The sequence below is a fragment of the Ixodes scapularis genome, unplaced genomic scaffold (genome assembly GCF_016920785.2).
Source record: "Ixodes scapularis isolate PalLabHiFi unplaced genomic scaffold, ASM1692078v2 PGA_scaffold13__105_contigs__length_92229423, whole genome shotgun sequence".
In the NCBI taxonomy this organism is placed as follows: domain Eukaryota; kingdom Metazoa; phylum Arthropoda; class Arachnida; order Ixodida; family Ixodidae; genus Ixodes; species Ixodes scapularis.
Genome location: NW_024609839.1, coordinates 51,815,226 through 51,841,438, shown reverse-complemented (window position 1 = coordinate 51,841,438; position 26,213 = coordinate 51,815,226). Strand labels below are relative to the sequence as shown.

Genomic DNA, 26,213 nt, shown 5'->3' with positions numbered 1-26,213 from the left:
GTGAGCGCCAATGACAAGAAGATTAAAAATCTAAGAACTTGATTAATATGGGTGCTTTCGTCGTCGTACAGAAAAAAACATTTGTTTTCATGGTAGGTGGTTGAAGAAGTTTGAAAACGTAGAATTCATTGCTCCAGAAGTCGTCAACACGGCTCGATCAGTACTCACACGGCGACATCGACATGGTCGATATTTTTGTGTTGGTAGAAAATGCCTTTCCAAAAGATTCAGTGAATAAGGTCATCGTAACGACGAAAAGTACCGGTAAACAAAACAGCAACGCAAAACAGAACAAAGCATAATCTAAACAAAAAACGGTTCAAGAGCATTAAACATCAAAGTCCGTCAGCTATAGGTGGTCTCGCTTGGAATAGCGGAGCCAGTGCACTTTGGGCCACTGGCCCCTGTGGGCCACCATGGGTCTCTATCGACCATCGGTGGTCACTGGCTTGAGCGGCAACGTGCACACGTCGGGAAAACACACAACGATCAAAGTCAAAACATGAAACAGAAATGGCGACGCTTCGCTCACAATAGAGGCCCGTAGATGATTTGCTCGAGTTACCATGCACCAGACTTTGTGCGTTTTCTTTGGTCCAGGATCGCAGTTCATCTGCGGAAACGGCCGACGCAGGATCTGCTCGCACGACAGGGAGTATGCCGAGTTCCTTCCGTTTGTTTTAGACAGAAACCCCTTCGGGACACTTAGGCCTTCCCTCGGTGCCTCGGTCAAATCCAACCCATGTTCACAGGCTTATTCACAGGTTCGATACCGTACACCCTAGCGAGGAGAGGGATGGCCCCATTGAGGGACGTCTCGTCGGGATCCTTGGAGGCGTCATCCTGTTCCGACGACGACTGGACGACCACCGTCGGAACGGCGCCACCGCCTTCGAGCGAGTCGGCAACCTGCTGCGCCAGGCCGTCATCCCCAGAGTGCGCGTCTTCCCCGGTCGTGCTGACAGCAGCGTCCTCAGGCTCGAGGGTGCCGTTGATGGAGTTACGCGGCGTGGGCACCTTCGAACTGGCGCAGCTGGGGATCGGAGACAGCTTGGATGTGTCGGCCGCCAGGACGTTGCAAGACGCGCTCTGGAGGTCGACCCCCTGCGCCCTGGAGTAGGCGCCCCGGGGAAGCACGGACGACGGCGGAGCGCTCACGGTTCGATGGGCCTTGCGCTTCTCCGACGACGAGTGCCGGAGGGAGTCATGATCCGAGAAGGCCAGCTTGACTTTGGACCTGCTGAAGGTGAGCGTGCCGAACTTGCGCGAGATGCGGCCGCGCATGGACAGCGACGTCTCCGAGTTGGAGACGGACTCCTTTTTGGGGTCCGTGGCGGTGCCGGAGGACCCGCTGGACGTGGAGCTCATGGTCTCCTCGCTACGACTTCGCGAGAAGGCCGCGCGGGCGCTTCGCGTGGCCTCCACCAGGTGCCCCCAGCGACCGCGCTTCATCTTGCTCTTTTTGCTGGCGAGGCGCGCCAGGCGGGCCAATCGAGACACCGGTGACTTCCGCGACGTCACTTCCTCTATGTTGATCTCGGGCGGGCTCGGCATGGAGCCCTCGATGAGGCCGATGTTGAAGCCCTTCATGAGCCGGCGCTCCCGTTGGCGGCCCTTCTTGCCTCCGATGCCTGCGTGCGGGCACGGGGGAGAGCAAACGACAGTCAGGGGCGCTCGTCTCCAGAATGAAACCAAGAAGCGAAAAGACAAGAGGCAGAGCTCGGGCAACCAAGCGTCCCAGGGGGAGGGCGATTAGGGACATGCTAAGGGAAGGGCACAACGGAACGACAAAGGAAAGCAAAATGAACCACACTGCTCCATGGCACCGTTAGGGGACAACAACGTGGAAAACGTTCATATTAAAAATAGCGCAAAAGAGACGGGACAAAAAGACGAAGAAGCACACAGGACAAACGCTACGGAAAACGTCAACACGGGCGCGTGCCTTCGAATCTTGCTTTCTCTGCACAAGTTCTTTTGAACTCACGACTTTCACAACACCCTCCGTCTGCCAAAAGGTAATATATTTATTCAAAGGAATCGGGAGAAGGAGTCTGAAATGGACCCTTTTGAAAACCCCAGCAGGCAACACTGACGGTCGCCATTTCTCAGGCACGAAGTGTGTTGCTAGATTCGGGTCCTGTCCGAACACTGACGCAGCACTGATTTTCGTTTCAAGCTGAGCCATGATCACTCCGAAAGCTAAAAGAGTCCTCGTGTCAAAGTCATGCCCAGAGTACGTGCCCAATGGTGGCTTGAGATAATCGTCGCAACATCTTCTGGGTGGCGCGCACTTTTGAAAAGGGCCTTAGTAACTGATAACGTAACAAACACAGGGCATGGTATGTTATGGTTCACGCTTCTCGCTCCTTTCCTTGGCGTTTTAATTGGCGAAACGAGTCGACAACAAGCAAGAATTCCATAGCTGAACAAGAGCCGGGGCAACCAGGAACAAGACAGACATAGACAGGCGTCAGCACCAAGACATCATGCTGATAAAAAAAAATGAGAGTGGGCGTTGAGCACGGCGATTTTTAAACCTGAAGTCCATCGGATACACTCAGCTTAAAGTAGCAGGCCAGCTTCTCTTAACGAAACTAAGATTCTAGAGCATTGAATTTGAACTTCAAGGCAGCCTAAAGCCGATGATCCACCTTTTGTCAAAAGAGCGAGATCTGATGGCACATGTGGATTTTACTCGCAGTCAATATCTCAAAATGCGCCGCACTATAGACTCTGTATTGCCACGCTCGTGAGCATGGCAATACGGAGCTTGTCATTATATAGATGCTTGCAAGCATGTATATAATTCCAAGTTTTCTGTCACGCAAGTATTTGGGTGACATGTCAGCGTGCTCTTAAATATCTAAATTCGAAGCAGCGGGCAACAAAGACAACAAATCATATTTAAGCTCAGGCCGAAACATTTATGGAAATAACATGATGCGATATGATCTCTCCCCGATCCGACAACTAGCGAGCTGAGAATAGTACGCAAAGGAATGTTTCGACAAGCAAGAAATCGAAGGTGGGATGTGAACTTTTCATGCAACATGCGACTTGCAGGTTACTTGAAGCGGGAAAAAGTCACAAGCACCCACGAAGTAAAGTATGGCAGAGCGCAGCTTCGACAGCCGGGAACATGTTTGGGTTGCCTTATATTTAATTAACTTATATTATTTTGTTAACAAGATGCGACCAGAAAGGGTCTCGTCCTTCCCCGACATTGCGAGAAGATCATTTCAGCGTACAGGGTGTTTTTCCTTTTGACATTTCGTTGGTTCATTAAAAATGTGGACTGAACGCCAGCGTAACCGGTTAGCGATATTCCACGCAATCCTAATTCCAGCAAGATAAAAAAAAAGCTTTTTTGTCTCAAGGAATTTTGCTATCGAAATCACAGCAGCAATAACCATCGTACAATCTTATAACAAAGAGCAAATAAACGTTAGACAAAGTAAAGATAAACAGAAGCTTTATACTTATATGTCCAAGGTGCCCATCAAGGCGTATTAGCATCGATCGCCACTCTTATCGCGAATTCATTTCTGTACCATCGTGTAAGGACAACAACAAAGTGGAATTCACAAACAGCCCTAATGTCCACACTTAAAGACATCGACTCTGCTTAACATCGATTTCGGCCACAGAGAGACCCAAATTACACCCTCCACTTCTAAGCGACGCTTTAAAATAATTTCAAAAGGCTCGCCGCTGCCAGTTCTTGAGAACGCCGAGACAACAAGACCATTTGCGACATCTGTCCATACATCACGACGCGACTAATACCCCCTGCCATCGGGGTATCATGCCGAATGGAACGCGCAGAATTAATATTGCGGGCTTATTCGCCGATGGCTCGATTACCATTTGACTAAATAACATTTCCAATGGAAGCGAGCCCTAGACTGTCGTGCACATTATGCTTCAATTCAGTCGGAAGTTTGCCACGCCAAGATGTGACAGCAGGCAGCATGCGTTCGTGCATACTCAAAGCAATCACGACGGGCAGCCACCAAAGGAACGCTGTTGCAAAATCAGGTTCGAGTGTGCATGCATTACAACATGCGACGCCAGCGACGCTAAGGGAAAACAATTGATTTAGTGTAACTCAACCGGTAACCTTGCGTTTGACTAACAAAAATTACTCGTTAGATAATGGGAAGTTTCTTTAATTGTTAAAACGATCTTTGTGTTCAGATCTAAGCGATAATGCTGTCGAGTCACACCATATATAGTGCCTGGAATGGGTCTCCGTTTGATGTGTTCACCGCGTCTTATTTTCCGGTTCCGATGCTGGCAGAAGCAGTGGGAGAGGAGGAGAGGAGAGCGCGCGAGGGGAGGTCAGGACGCCGAGCTCTGAGTAAAATGATGACTGGGTAGACGCCAAGGTGTCTGCATTTGTCTCCACTGCACTCGCCGAATGCGCTAGAACGCGGAACGGCGGCGTCCGGCGTTTGGCGCTCGCGTTCGACAACGTTCGACCGGTGCAGTGAAGGCAAAGGATAGTGGGTAGGCCTCAAGGCAGCTTGCTTTGAGGTCTGCCCACTATCCCTCCATCAGAGCCAATCAGAGCTAGGCGTTCTTGCATCACCACAACTCTTGCAAAAGAAGATGAACTTGCCCTCCGCATAGTGGTTATTATGGTACACTGACGCAACAAAACAAATGTTCTTGAAATGTTCTTCGACCTCCCATGAACTCTTTCAGCTCGCGAAGGACGGTTGCGCCTTAAGCACTTCGCCCCCTTGCGCACTAGAAAGGCAACTGGGCGACGAAGAACTCTTTCGCATCATAAAAGGAGCTTAAAAGAACCCCTTATATGTTTTTTGGAAGCACCCTTTTATGGAGGTGCTTAAAATAACTTTTTAGGTGCAAAGTGTGGACAAGCCGAAGAACCCCTAAAAACAATTTTACGAACAGGATTTTTTTTTTTTCTTTTTACAATGTAGCCAAGTTTGCGAAAAAAATAGCGTCCTTCCAAAGCCGTCCTTCTCCGTTGCCCGTAAAGGCGTTGACGCTGGTGGCGCTAGGAACGCTATCCGCCCGCAGCTGTTTGCGTGCAATCAACAGAGAAGAACCGTTTTCGAACGGGAGCTTGTCAACTGAGAGATCTGGGAACGTTGGTTCAGTTGACAGAAAGTACAGCTGCCAATGTTTGGGACATCACGACGAAAGCGATTTCCACGTTCGCGCTCCTTCTCCGCAAGGTGGCGTCACTGACGCGAGCAATTCATAACAAATGTTGAGATAAAAAAAAAAAAAAAAAAAGAGGAAGAAAACACTGTCTAGGTGGCGCAAGTCGCCGCCCGATTTTAAGGGTTCAGCTGAATCTATCCATCCATCTAGGCGCTGCTGCGTGGATCCACTAGTTATGACGTTTGGGAGGAGGAGGGGGAGCTTAAGCAAGCCTCGCCTCGTGCAGGTATTGCTCAGATACCCTATAGTCACTCTCCAGAGAGAAAGATGGCACTTACCTTGGTTCTGTCCGCTGGCACCGGAGGTGTTGAAGCCGCTATTCTTGAGCACTTCGAGCAGCTCGTACCGGAAGGACGAGATCTCTTGCTTGATTTCGTTGACGTCATCTTCCGTCACCCCCTGGTTGTCCGCCTTGCGTTGCTCGCTCGTGATGTAACGGCGCACGAGGTTTCGCATTATCGTCTGCAACATGGAGGCCAAGCGGAACCTTCAGAGCCTTCACTTTTTCGTCTACCCGAACAACTGTCGGAGCACCGCAAGACAGGGAATGCTGTCTTGACATCGGGTCAGATATCGTTTTTTAAAAGCGTACGTTTCAGTGTCCTGTCAGTTTTGTGTTTGCATGCCAACCGATGAAGGCAGACATTCATTGGTTATCTTGCCTACTGAATACCCACCAGATATGCGCGTTAGTGGCGGGGAAAATAGCTGTGGGCACTGACTCGGCATAAAAGGAATCACCCGGCCATCACGTGAACACCTCCTCTAGCCGGCTATAATTTGTCGTACCTAGAGGTGGACGAATAGCCGTTCGGGTCGAATAGCTCTGCGTCATTAATAGCCTTCACAGTGCTGGGGAAACCGACGACACACGGGCTTTTTTTGCAGTGTTGAAACTAAAAATGACGCTGCGCAATTAGATTCGAACCTCTTTTAATCCCCTCCTTTCACCCCAAGTCAGAGCGCAGCGGATGCTACAGGCTGATGGAAACAATTATGTCAGCTTCAAAAGCGCAACGCCACGACGTTAATGACCTTTCTGCGCTTGCACGACCAACGGCTGAACAAATCAAGCGCTGGGAATGCGTCGTGACCTTACGTATTTAGTATGTAGTATGTCCGTGGGTTTTCCATTAGAAGTGTGCACAATACAACAACAAAACAATCAGGCAAGTCATGCTATGGTACCAGGCTGGAATGCGCTAGTTTAGTATAATGTTCACACTTCTAAGACCAAGGGATGTATGTTCACAGTATACAAAACAATAAGCAGTACATTTAATTGTGGTTCCAATGAAACGAAGTATAGACATTAATGACATAGTAAACTAGTAAACTATACTTCGTTTTACCTTAGGTCCGAACGCGGGCGATGTTGTGAGCCGAAAGGCCAAGCAAACAGCGTGAGAAGCGCAGCCCCGTGGCGCAATCTCTGCGCTTGGTAGATCAAGCCGGCGGAGGAGCCCACGGAAAGATGGCAAACACGGGCTGGTTTTATTAACTGCAGAGAGCACGCCATGACGGTGTGCCTTGTTTGCTGTTTTATTGACCGTTTGGCTCATAACATCGGCCGAGCTCGTACCTAAGGTGAAACAAAATATAGCTGTGATTTCTTTGTTCGTTTTGGCTTTTTTCTTGCCATAATCTCAGTTAAAGGGATACTGAACGAAAGAATTTTGTGCCCATAATAAGTGGCGCACGTTCTTTCCACGAGCCAGCCGCCGCCGGTCTGCGCGAGCACAGGCAACAAACATGACGTCAAAGACCTCCATTCGCGGTTAAGATGACAGTGAAATGTGTGGGCTTGGGACAAAAGAGAGTAAAGCAGGCTTTTCATCTCTGCAAGTGAAAGCTACGTGCTTGTTAGACCAATTAATCGCTTACCTTTTACACCAGACACCACTGTGTAGATGAAAAACTTGTCTTTATTCTCCCTTGGCCCGAAGCCCATACATTTCACTGTCATCTTAACCGCGAATGGGGGTCCTTAACGTCATTTTCGTTGTGTGTGCTTGCGCACACCGGCGGCTGCTGGCTCGTGGAAAGAACGTGCGCCACTTATTATGGACACTAAATTCCTTGGTTTAGTATCCCTTTAAATGCTTGACTTGAACTAGCTTGCCATCGTTCAAATAATTCTTTAGACTGATGTTAATTTTTGAACAGCAGAGGCTATGAGTGACTCCGCGGTCTCTCAATAAAGCAATTATTAACCGGAGCCCTACGTCAGCTTCCGCCACGGAGCTTCCGACAAATGTTGTCCTAGAATAAGATTCTGGTGTACGAAGCGCTCATACCACTGCGCCACGCACATCGGTCAGAAGTGAAAAGTTAACGGCGAACTCAAAGGAGTTAATAAACAAACAAAAGTTTTTTTTTTGTTTTTTTTTATGGTTCGCTGAGTCACGATTAGCTCGAAATAAATAATTGACGGAAGTTCTGTTGAGACTAGGTGCGTAGTTAGGACATAGGAGCAAGGTGTGTGTTCTACAGAAGCTTGAGAAACTGCGTCAACGCAGCCAGAACTGTGGCATCTAGCGAAACGCACAAGCATATAAAAAAATCATGTCCTTCAAAGTTGTGACCCCGCTTATGTGTTTTATAAGGAATTATGTCCGATTTTCTAGTTACTTTTGCGCGCTTTCAGGAAAAGGAATACAGTACCGGCTTTCAATATATTACGCAAGGTCCGCAGTCAAACATCTCCAAGCACTTGGGTCTCCGCTAAATGTAATATTCAAGGTGTTTGAGAGAAATGCTAACCGTGTTTTTTTCACAGCAAAACCAAACCACCTTTCGCCTAATGCTCACTCTCAACGCCAACGTAGCGCCCAGTGGTTAGGATGAAAAGCAAAATTTTCATGGCTAACTGTCATCTGACTCAAAAGCTGTAAACTATTTTCAGGAAACTTTTTATTACAAAATGTTGCCCGTTTCTTGTATCACACGAAATTCATCTCCATGTAATCGCAGGTTCCATTGGCCGCTATTTACTAATTAAACAAAATGAAATTGGTTGTAACCTTTGAATTAGTTAAGACTGAGTTTTGAACCTTTGGGAACTTATTCCAACCGGTGGATCATTTGGGCGGAGACTGACTATACTGCAACACCAACGCGTAGTTGATTAATGATGCAAGACAAACACGGGAGATTTCTCAGTCTTCGTGGCAATCGCCCGCAAAGTGTACGTGAGAATTGTTCGCTTCTTTGCCTACCTGGTACTTCAAGTCTCGTTCGCTTGCTTGCCTGGCCTTCTTCTGCATGAGTTGGTAAAAAAATACAAATATTTAGTGCATTTTTTGGGGGGAAAAGGGGGGAGGTCACTTTCTACGACACTGTTTACTTTCAGACGCCTAAGGCAGAAAGATAGCTTAATTAAGATATCTATAGCATTAACGAAAAAGTGAGCAATGGCTTGAGAAACGCGTGGTTTATTATATTAAGCCTTCTTGCTTCATAATTCGTTCTTCTGTATTCTTACTGGTCAATGAAGCATTCTAATTTACTGCTGAAACAAGAATTAAATTCTCGGAACTCACCATGTCCTGAGTTTCTCTAAGTGACATGATGCATAAACTACGAGTGTTAATTTTCTGCACGCTAGACAAGGGATATGCGTTACACCATTTCACACAATAAGGCACCATTACTCTACCACGGCCCTGAAGTTTTTTAACTTCTTTCACGAGTGGCGATAATTGACGCGCATGACAAAGCACATTTTGAGGAAGATGCATATCCTTTCCCACTTTCAGTGCTGCCATGACACGATGGTCTTCTAACCTGTCTTCTCCTTGTGAGTATCATTCTTTGCAAGAAGCACAAAGTGCACCTGGGGGGGGGGGGGGGGGAGGACCTTCACCAGCTCGCATGCATCACCTCTTCAGTTCTTGTCAGTGGTTTGTAGCGGTTCGCGAAAGTAGAAGTTCGTTACCCTGATGGTCTTGAGATGCTCCTTCTTGGCCGATCTGGAGTTGCCGCAGAGCTTGCGGTAGCACCATCGGAGGAAGTAGCCGAGCGTTTTGGGCGTCGGGATGACGTTGAAGGGCGGGGGCACCGTCCCGCCGTCCTCGAAGTAGCTCATCCAAAGCTTGCACCGGGCGAATTTCCATTCCACGTCGGCGTGCTCCTGCGGACGCCCAGCCACGTACTGGCCCGTCGTTAGACGCCCTACTGATTCAGCGTACAACGTGGGGCTCAAACTGCGGTGCCAGCTAATTTTTTTTTAAATCGCAGGTACACTAGGCGGTAGGGGCACAGACACCAAGGCTAGCTAATTTGAAATGAAATCAATCGGTCTCATCAAAGACAATCTAAAAAAAGCCTGACAAAGGTCACGTAAGCACGAGGGTATAAACTATAACTGACAATGCCTTTTCTTAAGATTGAGCAAGCCGGCCCAAATTTCTAATCAGTAATAGCCTACCTGTCAGTCGACCAGTCGACAAAAACTTCAACAGCATGAATTGGAACTTCTTGAAGCCAGCAAATCCTGCACCCGACCGACTTTGGTGTCATCACTTCTTCCGACAACCATCAAAATTGACACAATTTAAACTTCTGGCAGTTTTTATTACATAATATTGGTAGAATATCTTCTTGCCGGAAGGCTAAATAGTTTGTAATATCGCGGGCTAAATATTAAACCACTTCTGACTTGATGCAGTCGGTCGGATGGCACCTGGTTACAGCCACCATCGACATCAAGTCAGACCGCTGATGAGAACTAATAATATAACCTTTGGTACTCTTGTTCCAAGATGAGACACTCCAACGCAGAGAGTTGCCGGCAGTCACCAACCATTACCGTTTCCCACAATAATCGTCATTGACCCACGGTAGAAAGAAAGCGAGATGAGCAAAAGAGAAAAGGTCGCACCGATATCATCTGGTAGGAGTGATTCATCATGGCGATGAGAAGGTTCAAGAGCACGACCACGTTGATGACGCAGTAGGAGCCAAACATCAGCAGTCCCCAGAAGCGAGTGTAGCTCTGGATCCCCGAGAGCTCAAAGTTGTCCAGGTCGATCAGACCGAAGCTCGCCCAGAACAGAGTCTGCGATGACTCGAAGAGACTGCGAAGAAGATCCGCGCAACACCCTTGGCATAAAAATCCTTGAAAGCCGAAAGACATTTAAATTTGTTTAAAAGATAGATGTTGGACAACTGGCTAAGACATGCTAAGATTAAATAATAAACATTCACATAAAAATCTCTGAATGTATCACACCGGAGCGATATGTCGTTAGGTATATGTCGCCCCTAAAGAACAACTGCAGTGATGGGAGGCCCTCGGCAAGCATGCGCCTAAAAATTGTATACACAGCAAAGTATCCAGCTAATCCTCTAAAACTTCGAAGCCCGTGTTTATTATGAGAGGGTTTTCAGACACGAATGTGTCTCATTTATTTTAACTGTATCCTGTAGTTGGCTAACTCACTCAACTTCTTATACAGCCAGCACACTGTGACTGATGCTGGGCCCATCCTGTGCGAGGCAACATTCCAAAATATATATATATGCCCGGTTAGGAGTGACGGTTGCGGCGACATATGCGTCATTAATGAGTTTACACTTGATGGCTTTTACACCAAACCCCAGTATTTGAAATAGCCGCTAAATCAGGTTTGGCATTTGACATCGTCCTGACTCGGGGTGCCAGACTCCGGGCACAGGGTGCTAGATTGCGGTTACGAAATATCAGACTGCGGATTTTAGGTTACAAACTTCGGATATCGAATTCTAGCATCGAGGTCCTGAAATCTGGATTCTTGGTTCCAGTTACCGGATTCCGGATTGAAGGGTGCGAGACTGCTGGTTGCGGATCCCAGACCCCAGATACCAGATTCCAAAATCAAGGTCCCGAAATACGATTCTAAATTCCAGGTACTGGATTCCGGATGCCCGATACCGGCTGTGGATGCCTAAATCTAGATCCAGACCTCGGACACTGGATTCTGTAATCGAGATCTCAAAATCTGGATTGATGTCGGATACCGGTTTCAGGCTGCCAGATACCAGACTGTAGATTACAGATCCGGACGTCGGATACCGTATTCCGTATTTTAGGTCCCGGAATCCGGATTCCGGATGGCGGATACTTGAAGTTGAATTCCGCTTACAAGAACACGGTTTGAAAAGTCGGACGGCGGCGTACTTTGCGAAGCGCCTCCAGGTGAAGCAAACGCCGTGGTCGCTCTTGAAGGAGGAGCCTCCCGACTCCCGGCTGAGCTTGTGGCACAGCTGCCGCTCGTTGTCCGCATAGTACCACAGGAGCTGGTTCATGCCGCAGGCGAACGCGAAGAGCACCAGGGTGTACACGAAGAAGAACTTCACGATGTCGATGACCATGCGGCCCAGGGAGATCTGCAGGGGTCCCAGGTGAGGATTCACCGAGAAGATGTACACCAGTTTCAAGGAGCTGCACCGACGGAAAAGAAACGAGGACAGGGATCAGCCTCGGACACAGTACATCCATCTTGCATTCTCGTTTAACGTGCAATACAAATTATAAACAGAGGGGTAGTTGAGGCGGCCTTTCTCCAACCCGGACGTGCAATTTGATTACATCGTCAGCTAAAAGTTTAAAGGACACCTCATTATTGTTCTCCCTGTTTGGCAACAGATCATGACCAGCGGAAAATTCTACAGTTCTCAAAGCTTTTGTTGGCAGTGTGTAAATAATTAAAACATTTGCTAGAACTTTCCAAATGGCTCTGGTTTCAAACGAGGAAACATTTTAATTAAAATCTTATTCATTTTGTAAAAAAAATGTTTTTGAAAGCGAAGTTTAATAATTCACTTTTGAAAAATGTCCAATTAGCCAAATAAAAAAAAACAAAAAAAAAACGTAAGTGACGGCGGTACCTCCCTAATAGAAAAGGCTATGGAGAATCTACGCTAATATGACACGACCCAACACAAAACTTAAAGGAATGATTAGGCGAGCAACTCAGACATGCCTGAAGATATTGGCTGTAGCGAAGAGGCCTTCGCTGATCAGGATAGGGTCCCAGGGGTTCCATTTTTCTCTAGGAAGGTATGCAGTCCCCGTGTTCCGAGCAATCTCATCTTGGACCTAAAGCGAAGCAATACTTGTTACCCACATTAGACAGGAAGCAGTGGCACCCCAGGAAAAGCGCCAGTGTCGAAAGGTGAAGAGGTATATTCACTAGACGCGAGATTTCAGGTCGCTGTTCGCAGCACATGTAAAGAACTATATCTGTCATCTGCTAAAAACAGCAATTCTGATCGTTTAGAACAAACATTAAACGCCTATGACCATGGAATCTAGCCAAAACAAAATGTTGGTCGGTGTCAGAAAAGGAATGAGAGCAAGTTCTGAGCATGCGCTGTTAACTAGTTTCTAATATGGCCTTATGAGGTGATCACTTTGCAGGGACGAAGCAACAATCGCAACGCTTTAAAAGAAGGTAAGTGCATCCATTTTCCAGCAAGACAGGCCGGTAGCCAATCACTAAGGACACCGGAAGGTTCACAGCAAACGATGAAGCTCATGATACGATTATATATTAAACGAATACCATGCGCGCAGGAAATGAGCGGGACGATTCACTTGCTGTTCACCAGCTTAGAGAATAGAAATCAAGATGCTTCAAATGGGATTTGTAAATTATGATTTGAATCGTGCTATAAATCCGACCAGTTCTACTATGATAATTTAAATCACACCTTTCCCGCAAAAAATAATTCTGCAAATAGCTCTTTTTTATCGTTTCTGTATCATAGAATGTGAGATTTGCATTTGTTTTGTGCTGAAATCAAAGAAGTTAAACAAGAAAGATTTATATCAAACCGAACACAAGCAAAAAGCAGTGCTTTTTTGGGCTGATCGAGGCACTGAGCTTTCTTTCTAGCTTCCACTTCGTTTGTCAGCCTGCTGCAAGCAAATCTTGTATGGCCGGGTTTACACAAATAAAAAGTTGTTAATTATACAGTGCTTCAAATTTACTGTAATTCTTTCTTCCACATTGTTATCAGTAATCGGACGGATTGATCAATCAATCTGCCATGTTTAAACATACAAGGAGGAATAAAGAGTTACTATATTCTTTCTGTCGCAATTTAAATCAAATGAATCTGATTTAAATTAAAGAAAAACGTCTGATTCACACACAGACACCTCTTTGCGGAGTATAGGGAAGTTACGCGCCCCTGACTTCCCTCAGGACAATCGGGGAGTCTAGATCTATGAAGGAAACTCAATAAATGCTCAAGGTAAAAAAAAAGTTGTTTGGCCTATTTATGAAGATTGCAGCGTACCACTGAACACGACGATAGCCTGTGAAGCGTCATGGACATCACAGTTTTTCTTTTAGTTCGAAGCTTTTTTTTTTTTTTTTTTCTCGGCATTGCCATTTTGCAGTGCTTCCTGCGTAAATTACGGTGGCTGGTTCTTGGGGTTGATGCTGACATTTAGAAATCCTAATTAAAAAAAATGGCATTAAGCATGGGGCCGGAAATATGCGCATAAAATGGCGTTTATGCTGCTAGATAAGATTATTATTATTGTTTAAAAATAAAATAACCCAACTTATTCCAGCTCTCGCAAGCTTTTTTGTTTTCTTCTTCTTCTTCTGGAGTCTAGACGTTTGTGTTGAGTTTAGGTCATGCCAAAGTTCCTCCACGAAAAATGTTTTTAAGGTATAAAAAAAAGAAGCATGGTTTTTATGCAAGGACTACGTAATTTTATATTAAAAAAAGGCCAAATTTGTTTACTTTTCCAGGGTTAAGAATTGTATAAAACGTATACAACCTGCTGTACAGTCGCGAACGACGAGTTTAGATTAACTTTGAGGGCTCGTTTTTCACCTGCCCCGTCTCAAAAAAACATCGGAGCTGGATACTGCATGCCTCAAGCAACTTCAACGTAGGAAGAGAGGTCTCACCTGTAGATAAACAATTAACCTAAGTGCTACGGTGGCTACATATAAAGAGTTGGTTATAAAATCAATGATGTTCCACATGTCGCTGATGTACTGGATGAGTCCCAAATCCCAAAGTTGCTTCATCTCGTTCCATATCAGCCCTGCAGGTGGAGTACAAAGAGGTCAAGGTGAACATAAAAAAAAAACACAAAGTAGCTGATGACATATAAAGAGGGGTGGCATTAAACAAAGGTAAGTGCGTAGAATAATATCTCGATAGAAAATGGCTTGTACTTTAAAACTATAAACGATCTAAACGTTTTTAGCAGCCAAATAATTCGGTAATTACAGACACAATCATCTTTAACTAAAACCAGCGTTGCACGAAATAGCATTCCAAGAAAGACGTCCCTAAAACGCGTTCAGGAACGGACCAACGCCGTTGTTTGTTCCATCTTGCAGTGGTGGAACAGGAACAGGAACTCGTTCGCTTTCAAGAAAACGACCGGAGGAACAGTGTTTTTCTTCTTTTTTTTTTTTGTATATTTATTTGCAATTTGATTTGAATTTAGTACGCCTTTAGTGTTTTTATTATCGAATATTTCAACCTCCGACTCAAAGGGTCGGGGAAGTGTCCGAGAGATAGTCGAAAACAAAGGACTGGAACAAATGTGATTAGGGCGACTTGACACGTATAGTTCGATGGGGATATTTTCACTTGCTTGATTTATTTTACCTACGGATTATCCAGCACAATATTTCTAATAAAAAATACGCAAAAGTAACGTTAATGAAACGACACGTTTCAATCTTCGAAATGAAACGGTAACGAATTCCTCTGAAACCGCGTTTAACTTGTGGCGGAATCAATTTCTAAGATTGAGAAGAACGAGGAACGAGTTTTCGTTCCTGCTTGGGATAACACGTACAACACCGACTAGAATCTATGCTAAGTACGCTCAAAACTAATTTTGGTCTCTTAAAGGTGCGGTGCAAGGATATTCAATTGGAATGTATTTCACTTTACACGAGCTTACTCGCACTGTAGTGGGACTCAAGGATAGTCGCACGCAACGCCACTAGCCAAGAAACTCTTCTGTTGCGATGTAATTTCAAGGACAACAGCGAGCGTTTTTATTCAATCTCTCCTTCGGAAAACCTGATGATGTAGCTGGGAGGTCGCAGTACCGCCCAGTGACGATATTTGAAATGCGGGTCGTAGACTGCACCTGATCATTGCGTGGGCAGTTGATTTGGGCTGGAGATAATCGATAGCTCGAGAAGCATTCGGGTAGTGGCCCCTGGCCAACCGCTGCAATGACAACAATAGCCGAACCATAACAATGTCTGGAACTCAGCGCGTGTCCTGTGCCTTGCCCAACCCCAGCGCGGTGCTATGATCAACATTGGCGACATATAATCGGCTCCAGATCACGTGGCCGCTTGTTCTGGCTGAGAGTTGAGGGGGGTAAACGCTGCTCGTTTGTTTTAGAGCGCAGCTCTTAGGGGCCCGTTCCCAGCTTGAGCGGCGTCGGCGTCGCCGTCGGCGTCGGCGTAACCAAAGTCATCCCAAGGTCACGTGACCCCAAGGTCACCCCAAGGTCACGTGACCCCTCCCCAAGGGTCATCGGGGGTCACGTGACTCCCCAAGGTCACCCCAAGGTCACGTGACCCCTTCCCCAAGGTCACGTAGCTCCCCAAATCACGAGACCCCCGATGACGTCATCAGTGACGTCACTGATAACGTCACCGGCATCCGCATCGTCATCGTCATCATCACTGATGACGTCACCGGCATCCTCATCGTCATTGTCATCACTGATGACGTCATCAGTGACGTCACTGATGACGTCACCGGCATCCGCATCGTCATCATCACTGATGACGTCACCGGCATCCGCCTCGTTATCGTCATCATCACTGATGACGTCACCGGCACCCTCATCGTCATTGTCATCATCACTGATGACGTCATCAGTGACGTCACTGATGACGTCACCGGCATCCGCATCGTCATTGTCATCATCACTGATGACGTCATCAGTGACGTCACTGATGATGTCACTGATGACGTCACCGGCATCCGCATCGTCATCATCACTGATGACGTCTCCGGCATCCGGATCGTCATCGTCATCATCGCTGATGACGTCATCAGTGACGTCACTGATGACGTCACCGGCATCCGCATCGTCATCATCGCTGATGACGTCATCAGTGACGTCACTGATGACGTCACCGGCATCCGCATCGTCATCATCACTGATGACGTCACCGGCATCCACATCGTCATCATCACTGATGACGTCACCGGCATCCGCATCGTCATCATCATCATCACTGATGACGTCACCGGCATCCGCATCGTCATCATCGCTGATGACGTCATCAGTGACGTCACTGATGACGTCACCGGCATCCGCATCGTCATCGTCATCACTGATGACGTCACCGGCATCCGCATCGTCATTGTCATCATCACTGATGACGTCATCGGTATCCGCATCGTCATCGTTACTGATGACGTCATCAGCATCGTCATCGTCACGTGACCCCCTAGGTCACGTGACCCCCACCCAAGGTCACTTGACCCCCCAGTACCCTTCCCTCCTCCTCCTCAAGAGCTGCGCTCTAATTCGGCGTTACAGGGAGTTGTAAACGGCTTTCACTTTTTTTAAAATTCTTTTTGCGACTTCAATTGCGTTGGTGCAAAACAAACGGGTGTTTTACATGTCATTAACGTCAGGGATCGGCTTTAAGCGGTATTTCCGCACAGTAAAAACATCGTTGTATCGCCCCTTTAATGTGCTCATACACGTTTTTGAGTTAACGTCGATTTGTTTGTTTTTAGCCCCAATACATCTATTCTCTATCCCATGTTCGCATAAATATACCGAGCGCTAATACGCCTAAGTTTTGTTTTACTAGGTTTACATTCCCTCCCATGCTCTCATCAAGTGCGATTGTGTCTTAATTTCGTATTGACACCTGAGGCATACTTAATTCAAATCTAAAGACTGCTGGTGTTTACATAAATTTTAGGTGTTCGAGCTGCGTAAAGGCTGAACACACACCGAAAAACGCCGACTGCTTTCCGTAGTCAGCGTAATTGTGCAATATATTTGTTTAAAAAAAAAAAAAAAACGATACGAATGAACCATGCAAGCCTGAGAGCAAAACACGATACTTTGTTTGCTGTTTAATCGACATCATGAATGAGTTTGAACTTAATAAATTGTCTCAAGCGTGGTACCGCCAGAGCGGAAAACAACAAAGTGCTCACTGACGTGAGCAGTTTGTACCCATTGGTGGCAAACATTTCTGACCTACTTAGCATTACCAACCAGCCATAAAAGCCATAGAACAAGCCATTGAACAACTTTAGATTCTGTTGGCCACTGTTTTAATCGCAAAAGACCGGCTTTCTTTTTTTGTTTCTTTTTTTTTTTTTTTTACGTTGGCAAGAGCTTTTGGTTGTCTGTTCGTTCAGTGGTGATTAGAGTCCCCTAAAGGGGCCATGAAACGATTTTTCTACTTTCGCTAAATACTACTTAGAGTCAGTCCCTAAAGTTCATAACTCAATAAACTTGCCTTAGTTTTTTCTTACAAGGCAATGGCAGTCGCCAAACAAACTCGAAAAATATGAGCATCCTTCATCCCCTCCACTCGGAGCCAGAACAAGCGACCGCGTGGCCCGGTGCCTTTTCTATGCCTCCAACGTAAATCATATACACGCGCTGGGGTCGGCAAAAAAGGAAGCGGGTGCTGAGCTCCGGGCATTGTTCGAGTTCGGCTATTCCCATCACCGCAGTGGTTGTACACGAGCCACAAACCGAGTGTCCGTCGAGGCCTTGATTGTTACGAGCCAGAGTCGAGTGCTCACGCAGTTCTCCTGTCCAATCCACGAGCCGCGCTGGACTCTCGGTAGGCGGAGGCTTTTGATACCACAATTAGGTCATCAAGCTTCACGAAGAAAAGACTGATAGCAATATTCCCCTTTTGTCCTCGCAATTTCACCGCGACCAAGAAGCTTCTGAATCAGCGGCGGCCCAAGCGAGTATAGACGCTTTACACACGCGCCAAATTACAGCCGCCATTGCTGACCTTCTCTTGTCTTACCGAGATGCCGAGCTACTGAAACGGCAGTTGACGATCCTCTACGAAGGCCGATGCTTTAGAAAAGGACACAGTTGAATCTAATGTGGCAATAACCTGGCCTGCTATGGTAATGATGAAGTAAAATAAACGGAATAAGAGGAAACAAAAACTGAAGGTCAGTTATGGCGGCGTCCATGCACAGCTGCTGTAAAGCGTCTATACTTAGGCCAGACTGGGAGCAGTGCACCTCTGCAAAGTTATGAACATCGAAACCCGATATGCTTTTATGCCCCCTTTAAGGAGCAGACAAGCTGCTCATACATTATTAGAAAAGAAAAGAAAAAAACACGCAGTTTTTTTGCGAACATGATGACATAATTATCTGCGGATAATTATGTCATGTTTGACTCATAAACACGCGTGCTTCAAACATGTCCAAAGACGGTTAATGTACGGGAAATGCCACATGACTGCCTTGAAAAAAAAAAAAAAAAAATACACGCCTCAGACAGTTTTTTGCAGATTGTCCCTTGAACGATGTATATTAGCAGTGTGATATGGCGGCTTTAGATGAGCTCGCTGAGCGGACGTCCAAATCTGCATGGGCGCCACACTCACCGACGACCCAGGCCAGGATCATCCACTCTACGATGCTGGGTGAGGCCCCTCGTTTCGTTGTGATATCGCTTCTCACTTTCATCTTCATTTCGTCCGTCCCGAACCACTCCACCACCACGGTCTCTATCCGCTGCGATGCGAGAATAAGCAAGACTGGAAAGAAGAAAGAGAATACAGACGAACTTCGCTATAACAAAGTAGCATTAAGAGAAAAAAAAAACAAAAAAAAACGGGTTCTGTCTTCTTTGCAGGGGTTGTGGCGGCGTCAGAGCGCCCAGCTCTGATTGGCTGGGAGCGAAGGATAGCGAGTAGACCTCAAAGCGAACTGCCTTGAGGTCTACCCGCTATTCTTTAATCACAGCCCATCAGAGCTCGGCCTTCTGATGTCACCACAACCTCTGCAAAAGAGACAGAACTTGCGCTCCGCGTTGAAGTACACAGGACAGGTGCCCTTGCAGTCGTTTCGCTACCTGAGAATCACTAAGACTGGAAGGAAGTTAGAAGATACCGCTGAAACCTCGTTATTGTGGCGAGATTCAACTGTGCGCCCCTAGCGGCTAAGTTGAGAACTAAATCTATGGGGACAACAACATGATTTCTTTTGTTTGTGTTTCTTATGAAGCACACAGCCTGACGCGTAGCCGAAGGCTGCGTGAATGTTTGGTTGGAGCTTAAGTACATGATGCGCCCCGCCCTCTATCGAAGATGACGCAAAGATTTCTGGTTGACAAGCGTTGCGCTGAGTAAACACCGGGTTTTATAAAACGCAAGCTGGATATAGCTCGATCTTTTAGTTAATAACAAAGTTGTATCGCGGGTAAAAACTGAGTTGGTTACAGACGATATTTGTTGTAAAAAAAGACCACAGAATCAAAACTACCGAAATACGGTGTCGAATGAGCGAACAGCGGTGGTCATTTTGTGGATTACACTGACAAACTGATTGACGTTTTGGCTTTAAGTAGGTCAGGTTTTGTCTAGTTTCAGCGACGCTCACATAAAAACGTGACGTAAGACGCCGAGTGGCAGATGAACTTGATGAACGGCTTGCGCAGGGTGCGGCCGAACTCGGAGTGGGGCGCCACGATGTAGGCGACCGAGTAGACCGGAAACAGCATGCCGATCTTGATGGTCTGGAGCGACTGCAAGATGATGTTCTTGCGGCGGAAGCCCGGCAGGCCCTCGTACCAAATGGACGCCAGCAGCTGCTGCACGTTCGGGTGGGCGCAGAACTGCGGCCATGACGCGCGCATGCGCAGAACGGATCAAGCTCTAAACGACCGTTATCGACACACTCGTCACCACTGCCAAACAAAAAACGGAATCGCCAAAGAATGCTGGTTCGCACATTGGCGTTTGAACGCACGCGATTGACTGCGTTTCAACCGGCGTAAATATACGCAAAGAATAAGGCGCAATATATTCGCAGATCGGAAGGCTTCCAGGGCTAGCCAATAGGCGGCGCCAGTGTGTTATTTCGTCAACTCGGTCGCTCATAGTCAAATGCAAATATCTGAACCAGCCTCTAGTCAGTGATCGAAGCCTGACCGCATGCAGTCATTCATTCTGAAAAGTCATCGTGGCGATGAACGGTGGCAGAGTCAAGGTGGCACCTTCTTTTGCTTGAACCTGATGGCCATCTTGAGCCTGCTCAGATGCATCCGGTCACCGTGCTCGAAGGCCGGGCCCGTCGGATCGTAGTTGAGCAACACCTCGAGCTCGTACGAAGTCCGCGTGTGGTCCAGGAGCGCCGTGGCGAAGTTCTGGCACTTTCGGCGGAGTTCCTGCGCGTCGGACGGCGAGCGCAGGGTTCACCCGAATTGGAACGCACATCGCATCTCGCTGGTGTTCTCGACCACGAGGAAGTTGTAAAAGTGACCTTTCTTTTATTTCTAATGATTTCAAGACGCATGGAACTTGAGCCAAGAAATTGAAAAACGCTAAAACTTAGATTTTGAATTTTTGGCTGGCCATGTCAACAAATATAAGACTACCGCAGAGACAAGATAGCGCATTATTCTCGCGAATGCAACTCCAGATTCCAGAACCATTGTTTTTTTCTCTCTCGATTAAATACACTCATCCCCATAAGCGAGGCAACACCTTGCTCAAGGCGTCCTTTTCCTCGATACTTTGCATCGATGAAATCTATTTGATAGCCAGCCTAAAGCCATATTCACAGAGTTGCGCCCGATTAAGTTTGACTACATAACGACCTCGAGTCACAGGGACATCCGTGCTTTAAACAACACCTGCAAATACAATCCCCGAAGAGGTTGCCGTGCGGCTTACGAAGCACAGATGTCTCGGTAACTCGCGGTCCTAACTCAATAAGAGTCCTCATAGCGCAGTCAAATGTAGACTGCCGTTCAAGTTAGGCCGAATCAATGATCTATCCAGGCTGGCGTTACGACGTGGCTTGACATGGTGCCACTCTCTGTACGCTCTAAGAAACTTGCAGCGCTGACTTTCCCGCCAAACACTTAAAAGCGTTAATCGCTGCAGTCTTTGGAGGAAGTTCGGCGAATGACGAGCCTGATAATACTTTTAGACATTAAAGAATGTATGCTCTGTGGCAAGATGAAACATCATGACCAGTACCACATCGTAGACTGCTCTTTTACGTCCAAACTTATTCCACAACACTCACGAGGTACTCGCTCTTGAACTCGTGCTCGAGGAAAGCGAGCCGTCGCAGCTCCCCGCTCAGCTCAAAGGCAGTAAGAATTGGGTCCTTGGACGACAGGGCGATGAGCGACGGAGACGCCAGCGCCCGGTACGAGTTGATGCGGGACCGGGAGTGGCGCAGAGAGTCCTCGGATCGGGACCGGACGCACTCGCCGCAGCTACACCGGACGCCGTGGGGCACCTGGAAGGTGTACCCGCGGTCCAGCAGGATCTTGAGGATCTCGTAGTTGTCCCGGTGGGCGGCCAGGATGAGGGGCGTCATGTCCGGCGTGAAGGCGGCTGTGTCCCGGTCGATGGCTTCCCAGCTCTGCCAGAAAAACACAATCCGTCACATTTAGTGTCGAGAACCTGACTCGAAGGTTAGAGTTACCGGAGGAACACACCTTGCACCATCATGTCTGGATCTCGCGTAACTTCGCCACTTTAAAAATCATCGACGGAGACAAACGCCCCCCTTCGCTAAAATGTCGTGGCATATCATGTTGTGGACAGGGCTTGATTCAAAGAAACTGAGTTTCGTCGAATCAAGCTCTATTCACAAGGAACTACCCATACCATTCGCCAAGTTAAGGATCACCATACCATCACCAAGTTAAGGGTCGCCTTAAGATCGCCAAGTCAAAAATAATCGATGAAACTCTGCTTGTCAATCAAACTTAACTTGGCGATGGTATCAATAAGGCGTTGTGAAAGGCTTGACCGACGTTTAGCCAACGGCGTTTATGTAACATCTTCAGCAATTTTACGAGCGTTTTGTTGTAAAATCTAAAGTTTATGGAACCTGAAAAATTTCGTAAGAAAACAAGCATGTAAAGACAATAAATTAAATCCGCAATATTGAATGGTAAAAAAAAAAACAAAAAAAAAACACTTGCGAAACGGTCACGTGGCGTTTGCAGATTCCTGCTAACCACTTACCACACTCGAACATTTTTAAATCTCTCAGCCATGTTTTAAACAAAAGACGCTACCACTAAAGCGATGGAAGGATAGTGAAAAAGGAAAAGGATGGTCACGCCATAAGCATAGACATGAGCTCCTGGATCTGGTCTCTCAGACCAGATCCGGAATACATCCTCGATAACGATCAAACTCACGTGCGGCTGTCCGGGCTTCCTCGTTGCTTCTTCCCTCTCCAGCAGGACTTCGACTGCTTCGACGTACTCCTCGCTGATGGCATGCAGCAGGGCGTCCTTAGTGTCCACCCGGTGGCCCAGCAGCAGTTCAATCATCTCCAGATTCTCATTGTCAATGGCCATGAGCAGTGCCGACCGTCCCAGAGGATCCGTGCAGTTGCAGTTGAGCTGACTGTGCCCGGCCTCGGCGCTTTCCATGTACCTGAGCACGAGAGACACATCCTACGTTGCCTTACTAAACAAAAAAGTGTTAAATGAGTGCGTCAGAACGCATTAAATATATAAGGCGCACGTTTAGGTTCTTGTATAATTTCGTACGTATTGTTTGTTTATTGCCCACATTTAAATAAATCTCTTCACTAGGATAGGAGCTGACATCTTGAAGGATGTCCTCTCAGGCGTTGCATTCAGAAAAGATTGTTCACCGAGATGTCCTTCGCCTAAAGATACTCTGGTTTGTGCATCAACTTTAGCTCACCCTTAATCCCCTTGCCTGGCGCGAAACATCGGAAGAACATGGGTTGACCGCACCGCAGTTAGGCACACCCCTTTCCAGAGAGCTGGATTGTGTCTGCTCAAGTTAGGCCGATAGATGATCTCAATACCTGTATTTGATTTTCGGCTCAGAGCGCACAACATAAAAAAATTACCGCATCTCCACGTGGTGAATGATGTTGATTGGGGCGAAGCTCGGGTGGTGCTGATGATACTGATTTTGGTCATAGGTAGTGCTGATGGTGCCGTTTTCATTCATGTCAGTAGGAGAACGTGTGGTTTTCTTCTTTTTCTTTTTTTAAGAAGACAGATGGGATGGCAATTCAGAACCCCCTACTCTTTTTTTTTTTTTTGATACTGATTTTGGTCATAGGTATACTCCGTTTCACCTTATGGTGTACCGCAGCGAAGGCTAGAAGTGCGAGCTCATAGCATTTGCAGCTGCCGTTAATGCGCGAGAGCTTGTGCCGACGCGATGTGCCCTAGAGCAAGAAGCTCGCGCTTGTAGCCTTTCCATGCGGTGCATGATCGCTTGTAGCCTTTCCATGCAGTGCATGATATGGTGAAACATAGTATAGACGCTTTGCAGCAGCTGTGCATAGACGCCGCCATAACTGACCTTCAGGTTTTGCCTCCTCTTATTTCGTTGATTTCATTTCATCATTACCATAGCAGGCCAGGTTATTGCCATATTAGATTGAACTGTGTCCTTTTCTAAAGCATCGGCCTTTGTAGAGAATCGTCAATGACCGTTTCAGTTGCTCGGCATCTCGGTAAGACAAGAGAAGGTCAGCAATGGCGGCTGTAATTTGGCGCGTGTTTAAAGCGTCTATGGTGCTGATAATGCCGTTTTCATTCATGTCAGTAGAAGAATGTGTGGTTTTCTTTTTTTTTGTAAGAAAACAGTTGGGATGGCAACTCAGAACCCCCTACTCTTTTTTTTCTTATTTTTCTTGATACTGATTTTTGTCATAGGTAGTGCTGATGGTGCCGTTTTCATTCATGTCAGTAGAAGAATGTGTGGTTTTCTTCTTTTTATTTTTTCATCTTTTTTCATTTTTTCTTTTTGCTCTCGCTGCTGAACTCACGAACAGGAGCTCGTGAGCTCCTGCTCGTGAGCTCCTGCTCGTGAGCTCCTGCTCGTGAGCTCACGCGCAGGGGCATGCCGGACGTTTTTTCATATTTTTTTTCTTGCTCTCGCTGCTCAACTCACGAGCAGGGGCACGCCGGACGGCGGACGGACATACGGACATGGCTAGCCTCTAAGGAGCTTCGCCCCTATACTTCGTTTCAGCTTCGGTCCGAACGCGGCCAATGTTATGAGCCGAAGGGCCAATCAAACAGCGAAAGAGGCACAACGTCATGGCGTCCTTCCTGCAGTTGATAGGGCCAGCCGGTATTCGCCGTCCCTTTGTGTGCGCTCCTCCGCCGGCTAGTCGTATCAAGTGCAGAGAGCACGCCATGACGCTGTGCTTTTTGCGCTCTTTGATTGGCCCTTCGGCTCATAACACCGTCCGCGCTCGGAACGAAGCTGAAACGAAGTATAAAAGAGACCCACCACTTGACCCCCCACCGAGCGCGTCTGTGTGACTGAGGTGACTGACAGTGAAGGGAAAGGTTGGGCAAGAAAGAGAGTAGCACACTTTCAAATTATTCTTGGTTATATGACCACAGCGATAATGTGCTCGGCGAAAAACCTCGCTGATTTTTTGTTACCTAAAAAAAAAAGAGGATGAAAAGGCTTGGTATTGTTTTGTTCGATCCAAACGAAACAGTCGAAAGAAGAAAATCCTGGAACCTTGGAATGGCAGCTGACGCTTCGTTGAAAAGACAAGCTTCCCCAGTTCAACATTTTGGGCAAGGTGCAAAAGTCGTACAACCTAATTCTACACATTAGACGAATACTAATGTCTACGAAAAAAAAAATTGGTTGGAGCATAGGTTTACAATGCTGCATTATTTCCGTACAGCCACGGCCACAGCTGAAGAAACATCCACGGACTCCTGCCGCATGACGATGTGGGGTGTGCAAGAAGGGAACGCCTGTGGCTTGGAGTTCATTCCTCAAGTTGAACGATAAGAGAAACATCAGCAGCTATCCTGAGTTCCAATAAAAAATTAATTTTTTCCCTTTGAGTCCGTCCTTTCATGCGACTTTTGAGCTGAGTTTCGACTTCGACTCCGGAGGTAACTATCGGCAGACGATAAAAGACTCCGACCAGAGGGCACGTATCTGAAAAAGTCCCTCCGCGCTCTTACAATTTTCGGAGAGTTCTTGGGTGAGTACCTTCGTAACTTACGGCTAAGAATAACACCGGGCTCAACGCGATCACATCGTGCCGAGCGTTAAACGTATATAAGAGGACGCCACATCGAAGGTTTCGCGACGAAATAAAACAAAATCTCCTGGCTTAGAAATTTCATTAGATGCAATGAAGCATGTGCTAAAGGACAGTGATGGGGTGTGTAAAAGGGAGCACTTTCTTTCGGTGTTCACCAGAGACACTTCCCCGCTAATATGGCGGGTGAATTGTGACGTCACGTCAGGTGACACATTTACGTCGCATGGCACTGACGTCACGTCAAGTAGTGACTTCAGGTAGCACTGTGATGTCATGCGACACCATGACTGCGCATGATAGTGCCACACCACGTGCGACAAACACGAGCAACCAAGGTTCGTCGCAGATCCCAATTAAACCTATCGCGTAAAAAAAAAAAAAAAAAGAAAACAAGAAGGAGGGGTTTGCTCGCCTCCGGGCCGTGGCCAGGTCTCCCCTCTCGACGGCCAGCAGGAACTTCTTCTCGTCCAGCGTGAGCTGACCCTCCATCTTGACCTCGGCGGTGACCCCGGGCTCGTCGTCGGCGCCGTCGCCGAAAAAGCGGTTGCCATCCATCGGAGAGCAGTTGCCCTCGACGCCGTCGCAGTAGTCTCCCAACACCCCGGCCTCCACGTCCATGGCGATCACAGGGAGTAGGGTCAAGGCCTCCAAGCCAAGTCGTCCGGCATGTCCAGGCTATGAGCTGCAAAACAAAAACAGATTTCGCAATTTTTGTTTGGTATTACAGCGAAAGCCGTTTTTAAGGA

At 47.1% G+C, this 26,213-nt stretch overlaps 1 protein-coding gene across 1 annotated transcript; it reads right to left on the bottom strand.

The window, feature by feature from the left end:
• Window positions 1-729: 729 nt before the first annotated feature.
• On the bottom strand, window positions 730-25,956 carry LOC8027607 (transient receptor potential-gamma protein). The gene is made up of 14 exons (XM_040213366.3): window positions 25,880-25,956; window positions 22,592-22,832; window positions 21,457-21,801; window positions 20,420-20,590; window positions 19,804-20,038; window positions 18,807-18,959; window positions 14,112-14,251; window positions 12,165-12,280; window positions 11,360-11,623; window positions 10,082-10,277; window positions 9,137-9,331; window positions 8,418-8,459; window positions 5,478-5,661; window positions 730-1,631 (listed from the first exon to the last, which is right to left on the bottom strand). The coding sequence occupies exons 1-14, from the start codon at window positions 25,954-25,956 to the stop codon at window positions 730-732; spliced, it is 3,261 nt and encodes a 1,086-aa protein (XP_040069300.3).
• Window positions 25,957-26,213: the final 257 nt, after the last annotated feature.

Excerpts from the sequence above, each read along its gene's own strand:
- LOC8027607 (XM_040213366.3), bottom strand. The coding sequence starts at position 25,956 with ATGGAGGGTCAGCTCACGCTGGACGAGAAGAAGTTCCTGCTGGCCGTC. Across the intron at positions 18,960-19,803 it reads GTCTTACGTCACGTTTTTAT|TCTTGCTTATTCTCGCATCG; the intron begins GTGAGCGTCGCT and ends TCTTCTTTCCAG. Across the intron at positions 12,281-14,111 it reads GGTTAATTGTTTATCTACAG|GTCCAAGATGAGATTGCTCG; the intron begins GTGAGACCTCTC and ends GCTTCGCTTTAG.